At 34.1% G+C, this 13,294-nt stretch overlaps 3 protein-coding genes across 6 annotated transcripts; 2 read left to right on the forward strand and 1 right to left on the reverse strand.

Moving 5' to 3' along the window:
* Positions 1-430: 430 nt before the first annotated feature.
* LOC133302658 (protein trichome birefringence-like 3) lies at positions 431-2,497 on the reverse strand. 3 transcript variants are annotated; one of them, XM_061502475.1, is made up of 6 exons: positions 2,303-2,497; positions 1,945-2,170; positions 1,668-1,839; positions 1,292-1,491; positions 953-1,111; positions 431-761 (listed from the first exon to the last, which is right to left on the reverse strand). In XM_061502475.1, the coding sequence occupies exons 1-6, from the start codon at positions 2,481-2,483 to the stop codon at positions 431-433; spliced, it is 1,269 nt and encodes a 422-aa protein (XP_061358459.1). In that variant the 5' UTR covers positions 2,484-2,497. The 3 variants fall into 3 exon arrangements, with proteins under 3 accessions (XP_061358459.1, XP_061358457.1, XP_061358458.1); XM_061502473.1 differs by having other exon boundaries at positions 1,945-2,185; XM_061502474.1 differs by having other exon boundaries at positions 1,945-2,178; positions 2,299-2,497.
* Positions 2,498-4,097: 1,600 nt separating this feature from the next.
* Positions 4,098-6,313, forward strand: LOC133302656 (bifunctional monothiol glutaredoxin-S16, chloroplastic). The gene is made up of 2 exons (XM_061502471.1): positions 4,098-4,537; positions 5,530-6,313. Exons 1-2 carry the CDS (start codon positions 4,154-4,156, stop codon positions 6,031-6,033), a joined length of 888 nt encoding a protein of 295 aa, XP_061358455.1. The 5' UTR covers positions 4,098-4,153; the 3' UTR covers positions 6,034-6,313.
* An 876-nt stretch (positions 6,314-7,189) lies between these two features.
* LOC133302655 (beta-glucosidase 11-like) lies at positions 7,190-11,948 on the forward strand. Of its 2 annotated transcripts, XM_061502470.1 has the most exons (14): positions 7,190-7,368; positions 7,440-7,491; positions 7,668-7,737; positions 7,870-7,925; positions 8,055-8,130; positions 8,783-8,854; positions 8,988-9,075; positions 9,218-9,473; positions 9,645-9,760; positions 9,941-10,161; positions 10,868-10,899; positions 10,989-11,076; positions 11,180-11,270; positions 11,514-11,948. In XM_061502470.1, exons 4-14 carry the CDS (start codon positions 7,875-7,877, stop codon positions 11,767-11,769), a joined length of 1,347 nt encoding a protein of 448 aa, XP_061358454.1. In that variant the 5' UTR covers positions 7,190-7,368; positions 7,440-7,491; positions 7,668-7,737; positions 7,870-7,874; the 3' UTR covers positions 11,770-11,948. The 2 variants fall into 2 exon arrangements, with proteins under 2 accessions (XP_061358454.1, XP_061358453.1); XM_061502469.1 differs by having other exon boundaries at positions 7,190-7,491.
* The last annotated feature ends 1,346 nt before the right edge of the window (positions 11,949-13,294 follow it).

The raw sequence follows: 13,294 nt of genomic DNA on the forward strand, positions 1-13,294 counted from the left end.
ACGATACCCTATCATATCCTCTTATCAGATTCTTATTTCATATTTCATATGTATATGATTTATATCAGGCATATTCTTTTTTACCTATTTCTTTCTGGATTCATAGGACGGAAGCTTAATTGGACTCAATCAGCGTTCGTATTCTATGATTGATCCCGACCATTAAGTACCTGGCTTGCAACTTGATCTGTTTAATTCATACGAGCTATGATCAAGAATTTTACTAAAATCGTATATCTGGTGTTTATGTAAGCTTGAATCTCCTTGTAGGCATTTATGATGCATGTATGTTTATATCACACAAATGGCAATGAAGGATGAATGGTGAATTGGTGAAACATACCTTTACATAATTGACATCTTCATGTCAAAAAAAGAAAAAAAGAAAAAAAAGAAAGAAAGGGCATGGGCCTTTGACCATTTGTATTTGTTATAACATTGCAAAAAATATTTGATTCCAAGTATCTGGAACTCCAGGCAAACACCAATGTATGCAATCTGCATTTAGTGGGTTAGCCCTTTCCTCCTCAGTTAACAATTTACCACCAGTTTCAGTGTAAACTGAGGAATGAGCATCAATCCTATACTCTGAGATCTGTGTTATGTTGATGACACTCACTGGAACTTTCATTTTCTTCACCACTTTTGCCACCACACTCATCATACCCTTATTAGAACCACTTCCCCAGTGATTCTTTTTCCTTACAGGCTTTGTCTCATTGAAACATTTGACACCATCCATGTTGCCCCAGTCCGCGCTTCTGAAAAAAATAAAATAAACGTGACATTTGAATTGTTAGAATCATAAGTTTTTTAGCACTAGTGTTCACTAAACTTGAGGATTTTTGAAACATGCTTCAAAGAACTACTTGACATAAAGTAGAAAGCTGAAGGTTGAAGTTTTTGTGTTTGTGTGTATGTGTGTGAGAGAAAGAGAGAGAGAGATAGAGACTTTGTATGTGCAGGGGACATAGTTGTGAAGAAGACCCGGGTTTTGTTTGGATTGATAGTTGAGTCCACCCAGTTTGCCCATGTCTTCAAACCTAATTTGTAAGCAATTGATGTGTCCAATTCTTCATAGCCTTCTTCTCCATTGGCAAATGAACCCCATCTGCAAATAAGCTAAGCATAAGACTAACATTTTCTTCCATTTGGTTAAAGATCAAATGGTGTAGTATATTGATTGTTGATGAATGAAAATGATCATGAACAAAAGATGAATGACAGAGATAATTATGACCATCAAATAATTTATTTCAAAATTTGAAAGATAGGTTCAAAGAGGACTTACAATGCTTTAATCCTAAGACCACTCATCCACCAAACATAGGTATTGAAAACAAGAATATCCACTCCAGTCCAGTTTTTGGCACGCTCAGTGATAGCATCCACTTTTATTATCCTCTTCTTTGGATCTCCTATGATACGAATGTCAGTGTTGGACTCCACAAGAAATGGGGCCCAATAGAATTCTATGGTAGCATTATATTCCTATATGAAACACACACATATACAATAGAATCAGTTTTGATATCCAAAGGACTTCCCAGGAGCTTTTCTTGTATTTATTTGGTAATTACATGTTTCAGAACCATAAGAGGTTCTGTTAGAGTTGTAGATGCTTGAATCTACATGTTTGAAAATATACTCAATGTATCATTCATTACCTTGGCTTTGAAGACTGAATGAACACGCCCTCGTTTCATTGACTTCTGCTTTTTAGGTATGATACCTTGGACCAAACAGACAAAAGATTCCCATTGGTTTCTTTGCAGTGAATCCCCAACAAATAGCAGCCTCTTTCCTTGAAGCTTTTTGAGGGCTTGCTCTGGATTGAATCTACCAAATATAGTCATTTTAGAATGTGGCTTAGATTAGTTAAATATACACCTCAATGGTCAAAAAGTAGAAGATGAATAAAACATAAAAAAGTGTGAGACTTACTGAGGCAAGGTACAATCTTCAGGCTGCCACTCCCAATGGAGGTAGTCAGAATCATTCCTTCCATTCTTGACACAAGAAAATTGTCTATCTATGTATGGACAACTTGTGTCTGAGTACAAAGGCTTTGATGAATGGTTAAATACCCATTTTCCATTAGCTACATTACACTCCTCTGGGTCAAAATCGAACCTATCGTCAATCCATGAGGCATTTACACGCACATCTTCTGTTCTTCTATCAACTGTTGGACAAGGACATAATGGGATATCATTGCATTTGAGAAAAATTGGTAAGAGACAAAGAAGGCAAAAATTATGTAAGATAGTTATGAGTTATGACATTTGTGAAGCTAACTTACTAGATTTTGATTTGGTATGCTTTCTGGGACAGGTTTTGAACTTGAAAATAGAGCTGGAAGATAGAAAACTGAGTCTCTCTGCATACAAGACTGCTATGAAGAGAAGAACGCAGATTGTGATTATAATGATTTGCAGAGGAAACTTTCCTCTGGGAGGCTTCATTATTCCTGAAGGGATCATGGGAATGGGGGTGACAGAAGCTTAAAGGAAGCCGAATGGGAAGAAAGAGTATTAATTAATGCACAGGACAACAGAATGATGATGATGTTGTTAAGAGGGTTTTGGGGGTATTATGGATTTTTGAGTAGGAGTGAAGTTAAAGCATAGTATGCTTTTGTCATGAATTAACTACGCTAATATTTTAGGCTCTTGTTATGTCACTGTAGTGGAAGTTATACATTGATCCAACCACTATGCTTCTTATATTTTATGTAGACCGTGAGGAACATCCATCAGGTTGGAGATATGTTATTAGAAGGTTTGTTGAGTCTCTCCAATTAATTCACGCTCTCATGACTTGTGTTTCAGCATGATTGCATGTGTGTTGATACCAGCTGGTAGATGTTTGTCAATAGCATAGGAGACACGATTCCTATATATCATTTCTTACACAATCTTTTTATCAGGTTGCGTTTTGCATAGTACATATATTATACATGGTGAGTCTCCTGAGGTGATTGAACCAACCCTTAGAAAAGAATTTTTTTTTTTTTGGATTGGAGCTTCGACTCGACTATGTCCAGTCCGACCCGGGTAGGTTACCTAGTATTGGCTGAGCTTTAGAAAAGAATCTGAATGATGTAAAACCAACAACACAGAACTATGTATAATTAATTTTCACCGTGACACAGATTGATATCAAAAAGTTTCACTCCCTTTGAAACTTTGGATATTGAATGAATGGCCCACGGTAGTTTGGCATGTTATTATTCAGAACTCAATAATTATTCCGTGACATAGAACTATATATAATAAAATTTCTTTTTAGGATATTCGGAAAATTGTATCTTTTTGTCTTTTTAACATAAATGTTTATGTTGCGCCCATCTAGTTGGCTATCAATTGCTATCTATTTCATTCACTATTATCACAAGTTTTTCTTTTCTCTCGGAGGCTCAAATGAAGTATATTTGAAGTTATACACCATCTCGTTTCCTTTGCTAATATAAAATCAAATTCCTATGAAATCATATGAAACGAGAAATTGACATTAATAGTAATTCTTGCCAAAAGAAGGAAAAACAAGTGGTGATATATATACATATAGTAATTGACATGGATTGAAAAAAGAAGAGTAGGAAAAAATTAGCAGAGAAGCAAAGAGGGAAGAAAAATAAGTATAGTTTCTTCAATAAATGAGGAAGAGAGATTGTCAAAGGGTTGGATTTCGTACTTGACAGAAAGTAGGTGAGGTAAAAGGTATAAATGTACATGAAACTTAAACAAATGTGCCTTGAATCTTGAGGAATGAGTGAGAATTTCTTAACATATGAAAATGATATTTGTGTAACGTATTTAGTATGATTTGTCTTTTTATCATTTCATTGTAAGATGAAGCTACATTGTATTCAATTCTTTCAGTTGTGCATAATGCACCACAGAATGTTTGATACCATACCTATCAATATGTCAGTATTTTCAACAGGGGTCAAATCCTCTTAGAATACTAAAGATGGGTGAAGTCATTTTGAATGCCCTATCACTTGCTGTGCCTGTGGACCTTGAATCAATCCAAAATAATCTAATTGGGCCTGGGCTCACCTTGTACCCATTTTGCAAGAGCAACCAGTGAAGCTGAAGCCATTGTTTTTATCATATCAGACACTTGTGTTACTTGTGGCCGTTCATCAATGGCTACCATCAACCTCTCTTCTTTGCAAACTCTCCCCTTTCATCGTTTGTTCTCTTCTTTTCCCCAAAATGCCCCTACCCTTTCGTTCAATTTACACACCAAACCCTCTGTGAATCTACGCCCAATTTCTCCAAAACCCTACAATTCAGAGAAGCCTCGGACATGGGCGGTGGCTCTGGCCGTGAAGAACCTCGGTGCGACAGAGGCGGTGACTGTGTCGCTGGCAAACGATGGACCTGCCGGAGAACTGCCGTCGGGTGCCGGCGTTTACGCCGTTTACGACAACAACGGTGAGCTTCAGTTCATTGGTTTATCGCGTAACATTGCGGCAAGCGTTTCGACTCACCGGAAATCGGTGCCGGAGCTCTGCGGCTCCGTCAAGGTAAGGCTCCGTGACATTACTTTATTTTTTATAATCTTAGAACTTTATGATAATTAAAGAGATGCATAATAGAATTCGCATCATTGAATGAAGTGAAGTATCTTCATGAACATGGTCTTTATCAATGTGCTGGTTCGAAATTATATAAAGCCATCTAAAACCAAGCTTGAGAACTTGGATACTTGTTTAATAAATGAATGTCTTTAATAGAATGATATAGTTTTTTTTTTTTTTTTTTTGTAAATATAGAATGATATAGTTTATGTAGTACAATCTTGTGCTAGTTTTTAAATTTTTCTGAGTGAGGTTAGTTTTGATCCAACCTTATGTTTGATGAGGTTCTCCAATGATGTTTTATAATGAAAGTAGATACTTTATTTCACTTTTTTTATGCGTTGTTTGTTTAGAGTTGCATGAACTTTATTCTTTAACATCATGACTAATATCATCTCAAAAGATTATCCTACAATCCAACCCCATGAATTAGGGTTTTTTTGTTTATTATTTCTCTACCAGTTCATCAAAATTCCAACTAATTCTGTTCGAGCATGGTTCATCCAACACCATTTTTATATCATTCCTAGAACCTGAACGTGAAACCTTTGTTGTTTACCATGAGTTAGGAGTTTTGAGAAACGAAATTTACTCATCTTATTTACACTATCTGGGTTATAGAAATGGAAAACCAAAGGGATGGTCTAAGTAATCATCCTATTCATAATTTACAGCTCATTTGTTTCTTTTTCTTGCTTTTTAATATGATTTAAAACTACCAATGTAGACTGAAAGCACAGATGCAATGTGCAAACTAACAGTATTGGAGGTTATAAGGGCTGTTGAAAAATTTTGGCCTTTGATTTTTCTAATATGTGTATCATTATAATATGCTCTGTTACACTTTTTTTAATCTGATTAAGATCACCAATATCCAAATTTATTGTGAAATTACTTTCTTGTTGGTGGATATTTTATTGTTAGATTGTGTGCTGTAGGCTGGGATAGTGGATGAACCTGACAAAGAAGCTCTAACCAAAGCATGGAAGTCTTGGATGGAAGAATACATAAAAGTTAGTGGAAAAGTTCCACCTGGTAATGAATCAGGAAACATTACTTGGGTCAGGCCACAACCTAAGAAGAAGCCTGATCTTCGATTAACACCTGGTCGCCATGTGCAATTAACTGTTCCTCTTGAGGACCTTATTGACAAGTTGGTAAAAGAGAACAAGGTAGTTGCATTCATTAAGGGCTCTAGAAGTGCACCTCTATGTGGATTCTCACAGAGGGTGATAGGCATTCTTGAAAACGAAGGAGTAGATTATGAGAGTGTAAATGTGGTGGATGAAGATTATAACTACGGATTAAGGGAAACACTTAAAAAGTACAGCAACTGGCCCACATTCCCTCAGATCTTTGTAGATGGTGAACTGGTTGGGGGTTGTGATATATTGACCTCCATGTATGAGAAAGGTGAACTGGCTAGTTTGTTCAAAAAATAATGTTGCAAGCTACATGCATTTAGATTTTCTTTTGAAACCCTGGGACAAGGAGTAGAGCGTGGGACATTAAGGCATAGAGTTATGCAGGTCATGTCATGTTTTGTTGTATTAATCTTTTAGATATAAGGGGATAAAAAAAAGAAGAAAACTAGTTATGTATATTTAATGCTAATCGTATTAGAAAATGCTTGCTTTCCGAATATTTTCTTTATATACGGCCACTGCAAAATATACTCATGAGAATCGGATGTGGAGCTTTTCATGAACCTGATTTGTGAGGATGTATTTCATTAAGGATTGCTCATACAAGTTTCTTTGGAAGATCGATAAATCCGTATCTCGTATGTCTTGAGGAACTAAAGATACTGTCACAAACAAAAAGAATACCATTACAATTCACACATTCAGCAAGCACTCATCGATCATTTTGTCTCCATTTTAAAATTAATTTATCACTATCTTTTTTCCTTTCACTCTTTTCAAATTATATATCAATCTACTTGGGTCAAATAAATATTGGTCAGTTAGGTACATTTTGATAAATTGTTTGGGAAGGGGATAAAGTGGTAAAAAAAAATTAAACAGGGACAAAATGGTCAAGTTACATGGCAGATAATGGTACAAAACACTGGAAACAATAGTAATAAGGTACTGTAATCTCGTGTTATTGATTGCTGCATACAAAAACATTTGCAGACAATAGTAATATGTTATTACGATACTTGTAAACTGTACAATCAAGACTAATTCTAGACCTCACCTACCTCTTCCACTCTAAAAATATAATATCATTTATGAATTACTTTATGAATTTAATCTTATTGTCATTATATAACTTTTTTATGCTGTTATAAAATAATATGTTGTTATATTATTTATAATACTAATATTTTATATATTGTCGAACTCTTTTAATGATGCGACAGTCACAAGATGACAAATGTATCGACATTAAACTTTTAAATTATTGTTTTTGTTTTTACTTAATTATTGTTTTCTTAGATAGAATGAACATGAAAGCATTAAATTCGTCATTTTTTGTACTCTAATGGGAATGAAATCTCGACATCTAGATTTTCTTAAACGTAACGCTATGAAAGAGTATCTTATTCTACTCGAGACAATAGACAAAGCATAGGTGATATCAGACCCTGCCGACCTACCAATTCAAGCACTGGTCTCTCTCTCTCTCTCTCTCTCTCTCTCTCTCTCTTCGTATTGTCCACATAATTAAGAATTTTAGACTTGTTTTATCGTTAAAGAATCTAATATACTTACATATGTTGATGTTCCAAAAGCACAACTCAAAGAAGAAGAAGAAGAATATCAATGAAGGTCTCTGTTCTTATGCATTTGTTAGTAGCAGCTGTATTGTTAGTAGTTCCTGTTACTAATGCTTTGAGCAGGGATGATTTTCCACCTCACTTCTTGTTCGGGGCATCAACATCAGCTTATCAGGTTCTCCTCTCTCTCGCGCACTCTTTCTCTTAATATATATGATAAATATAAACATTGGCATGAACATCCTTCGTTTTCATTTGAGTATCACTATTTACTATGCTGGTCTTTTCATTTAATTCTAATTGATAATTTTGCATTAAACAATGCTCCTGGAAATTGGGATGATGTGAAAGGTTGAAGGTGCAGCAGATGAAGATGGCAGGAAGCCAAGCATATGGGATACCTTCGCACATGCTGGCAATGGTGCTCTTTCTTAATTAGTTGTCTCATATATACTTCATTTCTTAAATTTTTGTGTGTGCTTTTGAATTATAATAGGGTGTATTTGAGTAATTAATGTTTTATTATAATTCTCTATTGCAATTAAACTTTCAGCAAAGATGTACAGTGGTGACGGAGACATTGCATGCGATCAGTATCACCAATATAAGGTCAGTAGATGTGGTATATGTATGCACAAGAAGCATCTTATACATTCCATCAAGGGAATATATAAATTAAATTGATCTTTCTTATCTACCAAATACTTTGTACCATAAAGCACCCTCCATGTTTTGCAGGAAGATGTCCAACTCATGGCCAAAATGGGCTTAGATGCCTACAGATTTTCCATATCATGGTCAAGACTTATTCCAGGTATGATCATTTAAAATATGCGATCATAGAGTAAGAGTATTAGATTCAAGACTGGTGTTTGATTAATGTCAAAAGCTGTCTGTACTTCACATATACTTACTTGATTTGATTCTGGTGTCATGCATTAATCTCTTTTCTTCATGAGCATCTATGAATTTATAGTTTCTTACATCAAACTGATATGCTATGTAGCACCGATACTGACATGGGACACGTGACACGACACTCCGACACGTTAATTCTAAAGAATGTTAGATTTCGACACGTTAGGACACGTTTTGATATTAAATAATATTTTTAATTATGTAGTGTATATTATATTTAATATTCAATAATTTAACAAAAATATGAAACTAAACTTATAATATTCATCAATTTTGCACAGAAACATAAGATATCAAAAATATTTATATTAAACTCAATAAAATAGTAATCGTAATCCAACGAATCTAATAGTTGGAACTAAAAATCCAACGCAACGCAACCTTTGAACTTTTTTTGAATTTCTATAACGTGTGTTGGAGTGTCGGGGAGTGTCGGAGTATCGGAGAGTATCGGGAAGTGTCGGACACGACACGTCAGAGTTTTTGAAGTGTCGGTGCTTCATAGCTGATATGTTATTTGTTCTGACCTTGATCTCATATATTACCAGATGGGAAAGGACCAATCAATTCCAAGGGATTACAGTATTACAACAACCTTATCAATGAACTAATAAACCAAGGTTCATTTGCAACCTAGATTTACCTTTTCAATTTTTTTATTTTTTTTTAGTACAATACCTTTTCAAATTTAATTAACACTTATGTCCTTCCAAGTTATATATTTATTCTTTTTTAATTTTCTTCATCTTCTAGGAATTGAAGCACATGTCACATTACATCATTGGGACCTACCACAAGCACTTGAAGATGAATATGGAGGATGGGTTAGTCGAAGAGTTGTGTATGGTTCTCAAACTTCCAAGTGTCTAACTGCATGACCATCTTGTGCTAGATAGGAGTTTAAACAAACTGCATCTAGCCCTAAAAGGGAAATCATCTTTCTGTGACTAACATGTTATATATTGATTTACGTATGCTTGTAGAAAAGACTTCACGGCATATGCAGATGTGTGCTTCAGAGAGTTTGGTGATAGAGTTAAATATTGGACCACAGTGAATGAGGGAAATGTGTTTGCAATTGGGGGCTATGATACAGGATTTCTACCACCTCAGCGGTGTTCTCATTCCTTTATATTTAACTGCTCCCAGGGAAATTCTTCAACTGAACCATATATGGTAGCCCATCATATTTTGTTAGCACATGCATCAGCTGCTAGATTGTATCGGAAGAAGTATCAGGTAAATTAATGAATGTCACATGCACCACTCTTCTTTGTCATTCATCTAGGCCTTCCTTTTACATTAAGTAACTTAGTTATGCAGGATATTATATAAGCTGATGGTTATGATATCATTTTGATGATGATAATCAAAATATAATGTCTAGAAAACAACCTCTGCTACATGCAGGACAAGCAACGGGGATTTATTGGGTTTAATCTTCTCGTTTTTGGTTTTCTTCCTTTAACAAATACTAGTGAAGATATAAGTGCCGCTCAAAGGGCCCAAGACTTCTATATTGGGTGGTAAGTAGAAGCTTGTTTTCAATATCTGTCTTTAGCATGTCTGTTGTCATTATCCAAGTAATGGATATGGTCATGAACGTCCAACACTGTGTTTTTCTTTAACCAATTTCAAGGTTATAGCTCTTTCTCCATACATTAATTAATTTCTAGACTTGATTTCGTTTATGATTTGTGTTGAAGGTTTCTGAATCCCTTAATTTTTGGAGAGTATCCTGACATCATGAAAAGGAATGGTGGCTCAAGGCTTCCTTTCTTCACCAAAAGTGAATCAAATCTGGTTAAGGGCTCAATGGACTTCCTTGGAATAAATTTTTACTACTCATTTTATGTTAAGAACAGCCCTGGCAGCCTCCTGATAAAGGATAGAGATTACATGGCAGATATGGCTGTTGAACTAGAAAGTATGTTCAAGTTGTAAGCCATTTACTATACCAGTTTTGATTACGTAACCAATTCATTATTGAGGTTTAACAAGTAAATTCCATATAAATGTCTCTTTATTCCATGAAATCTCATCCTCAACTTTATGAATTGAGATCCTTTTTGTTCATGGACATGTTTTAATAGCATTTTATATGCTGAGACAGGAGGAGGTTTAATGAGATTGTATTTCTACATTTATGTTATTTTCTTTAAGTTTGATCAAGGCATTTGTAGTCTTTAACTTTTCTAATGGTTTGGGACATTGTGTTTGATTTTGACAGTCAGTGTTTCTTGCCCCTGTTGGTACTTGCTAATACTAGTTATAGTCATATATACACCATCTTTGGCAATCCATGTACTCACCCTGGTGGAATTTCTTTTAGACGCAAACATGTCATATCGCATTCAACATAATTTTTAGTATACAAATCCGAAGTGTTAGGAGATTGAGTTTTATAAACTGCAACCATTTCCATTTTCTTTTCTTACAACTATCAGATCATATATTCGTTTCTTTTAACATAATCACCAATTTCTGATGTTAACAACACCTGTCTAAACGTTTGTATTTCCTCTTATTTTCGTAAGACTTACTTAGTGACTCCAATAGGCCAAATAAAATTGTGGTAATACTCTTTCATCCAATTTTGAGGAGCTAGCTAATTATGTTCTTTCTGGTTGTAGCCTTCACTGAAAATGGTACTTCTACATATGAGGTAAGAGTAGAGTATGAACATGGTGATATTCCTCTTATTCATTGAACATGGGACTTCAATGTTTTCCGCTAACAAGCTGGTTGATATAGGTTCCAATTACACCCTGGATTTTGCAAAGTTTGCTTCACTCATTGAAGAACATTTATGGCAATTTTCCAATTTACATTCATGAAAATGGTATGTCTTCATGAGGTCAACATTTCAAAAGCTTCACAATCCTTTTATTGACAAAATCATCTTTGTTTCTTCTAGTGTTATGATAAATCCTTGAATCTCTCAGGTCAACAAACACCTCGGAATTCGTCATTGGATGACTGGCCAAGGGTGAAGTTCTTTCATGAATACATTGGTAGCATGCTTGATGTACTAAGGTACTTCTATTTTTGTTTTCAAGTTGGGACTCTACAAACTACAAAGGGTGTATGATGTGTTAGCATGATTTTCATTTTCAGCATTCCTTCGGTTTCACTCTACTTTATTTCCAATAAATGCATCCATTAAGCAATTCAAAGTTTTTATTAGTATTTTCTTAATGCTTATGGACTTTGTTTTTCTTTTCTTTTCTCTCTTCTTTCCACTGTCCATCTTTTTCATCATACTTGTCACATTGAAAGGAATGGGCTGAATGTACGAGGATATTTTATATGGGCCTTGTTGGATGTGTTCGAGTTATTGGGTGGATATGAATCTAGTTATGGGCTATATTACATAGATCTTAAAGATCCAAGCTTGAGGAGGCAACCCAAGCTTTCTGCTTTGTGGTACTCAAATTTTTTGAACAATAGGACTACAGACCGAAAGATCACAATGGAAATTGAGAAGAATGTATCTCTGCTCTCCAGCACTCCCTTATTGCATAATGCCACTTAAGTAATCTGGACTAGTTAATATTGAAGTTTTTCTTCCTTTTTTCTTTTTTTTTTATCGTAATATGCTACTTTTTGTGATTGAGCGAGAGAATAAAGTGACATGATTTATGGTGTAAGTTTATGAAAATTGTTATAATTTAATCGATATGACACGAGGTATTTTTTCTATTATATTATGAAGATGAATGTTTGGGATAAATTTGTTGTTGATGCTGATTATGAAGATGAATGTTCTCATTGTTTCGTACTATATATATCCTTGATAAAGTTTGTATGGAAAGATACGCCTGATAAAATTTAAATGAAGCTGATATACTTTGTTCATCATAGCTAGATCTAATAAAGATTACGGTCAGGATTTATTTAAGGGTTTTATATTTCTCATTCAACATGAGAATTGAATTCTCATGTTGTAGAGACAAAAAGCATGTGGAACCCTTATGATAGAAAAAATTATGTGTAGCACCCACGTTGGTACGGAAATCGAAGGGTGTGTAGGAAAATTCAAAATCTGATGTTAAATGAGAATTATAAAACCCTTTATTTAAATGTTAAAAGTTAAAAGTGCCTATTTGAAAAAAGGAGAAAGATCCGTTTACAAATTTTTTTTGAAATTTTTTACAAATAACACTATGTTCTCCCAGGAGAACAGAGAACATAGTGTAACGAGTGTTCTCCCGGGAGAACGTAGTGTAATTTGTAAACAAAAAAGTTTGTAAATATAACCTGTCCTTGAACAAATAGTGTAAAATTTAAGATACTTTATACTCTTTTTTATATAATTTAAACTTTTTCCCTCCGTCTCTTAAATCTTATGTCAACAACATCAATGATCGTTAAGAAATTTGCTTTTGAATGTGACTATTTTATTGCGTTTTAATGTATTCTTTTCCATTTTCTTTTATGATTTTCTAGTTACACATTGATTATGTCGTATGTGCATTTTTTATTTATTTCCATTGCCACAATGACAAGTCAAACTTGTAATATGAAATCCTCTATAAAAGAAAAAAAAAATTAATGCAGGAAAAACCTTAGGAGGAGAAATCTTCCTTGGCCTACTCTTTCTCTTCTTAAAAACCTTTTCAATAAATAGTGAGTCACTTTTCCTATCTATCTTTACTTCCATTCAAAAGAAGAAACTGAAATACATTCTTTTTCTTAATTGTAGGCCAAAATCAAAATGGTATAGTTGTTATCAGAATTTACATTAAGGCTAAGATATTACAAGACTAACATACAACTACTACCAAGAATTTTGGAGTCAAATTCTTTTTTGTATATAAAATCCATTAATGAGCAAGATAATGTTGTGCAGGATCTTGATATAGTTGTTTCTATCAAATTAAGTTTTTAAAATTTAGTACAAAAACATAATCTCATGGGTATAAAATTTAGTAACGTTTTTTTGTTTTAATTTATTACTTCTGTTATTTGTCTAAGACAATTTTAATTAGAGCATTATAGGTATAAAAATAACATCTCATGTGTCATTTTTTTTCCTAGAGTTTTTGCAGGAATTTTTT

Source organism: Gastrolobium bilobum, unplaced genomic scaffold (assembly GCF_033153095.1).
Source record: "Gastrolobium bilobum isolate Gb01-03AN ecotype WA unplaced genomic scaffold, APGP_CSIRO_Gbil_v1 utg3436, whole genome shotgun sequence".
NCBI lineage: Eukaryota > Viridiplantae > Streptophyta > Magnoliopsida > Fabales > Fabaceae > Gastrolobium > Gastrolobium bilobum.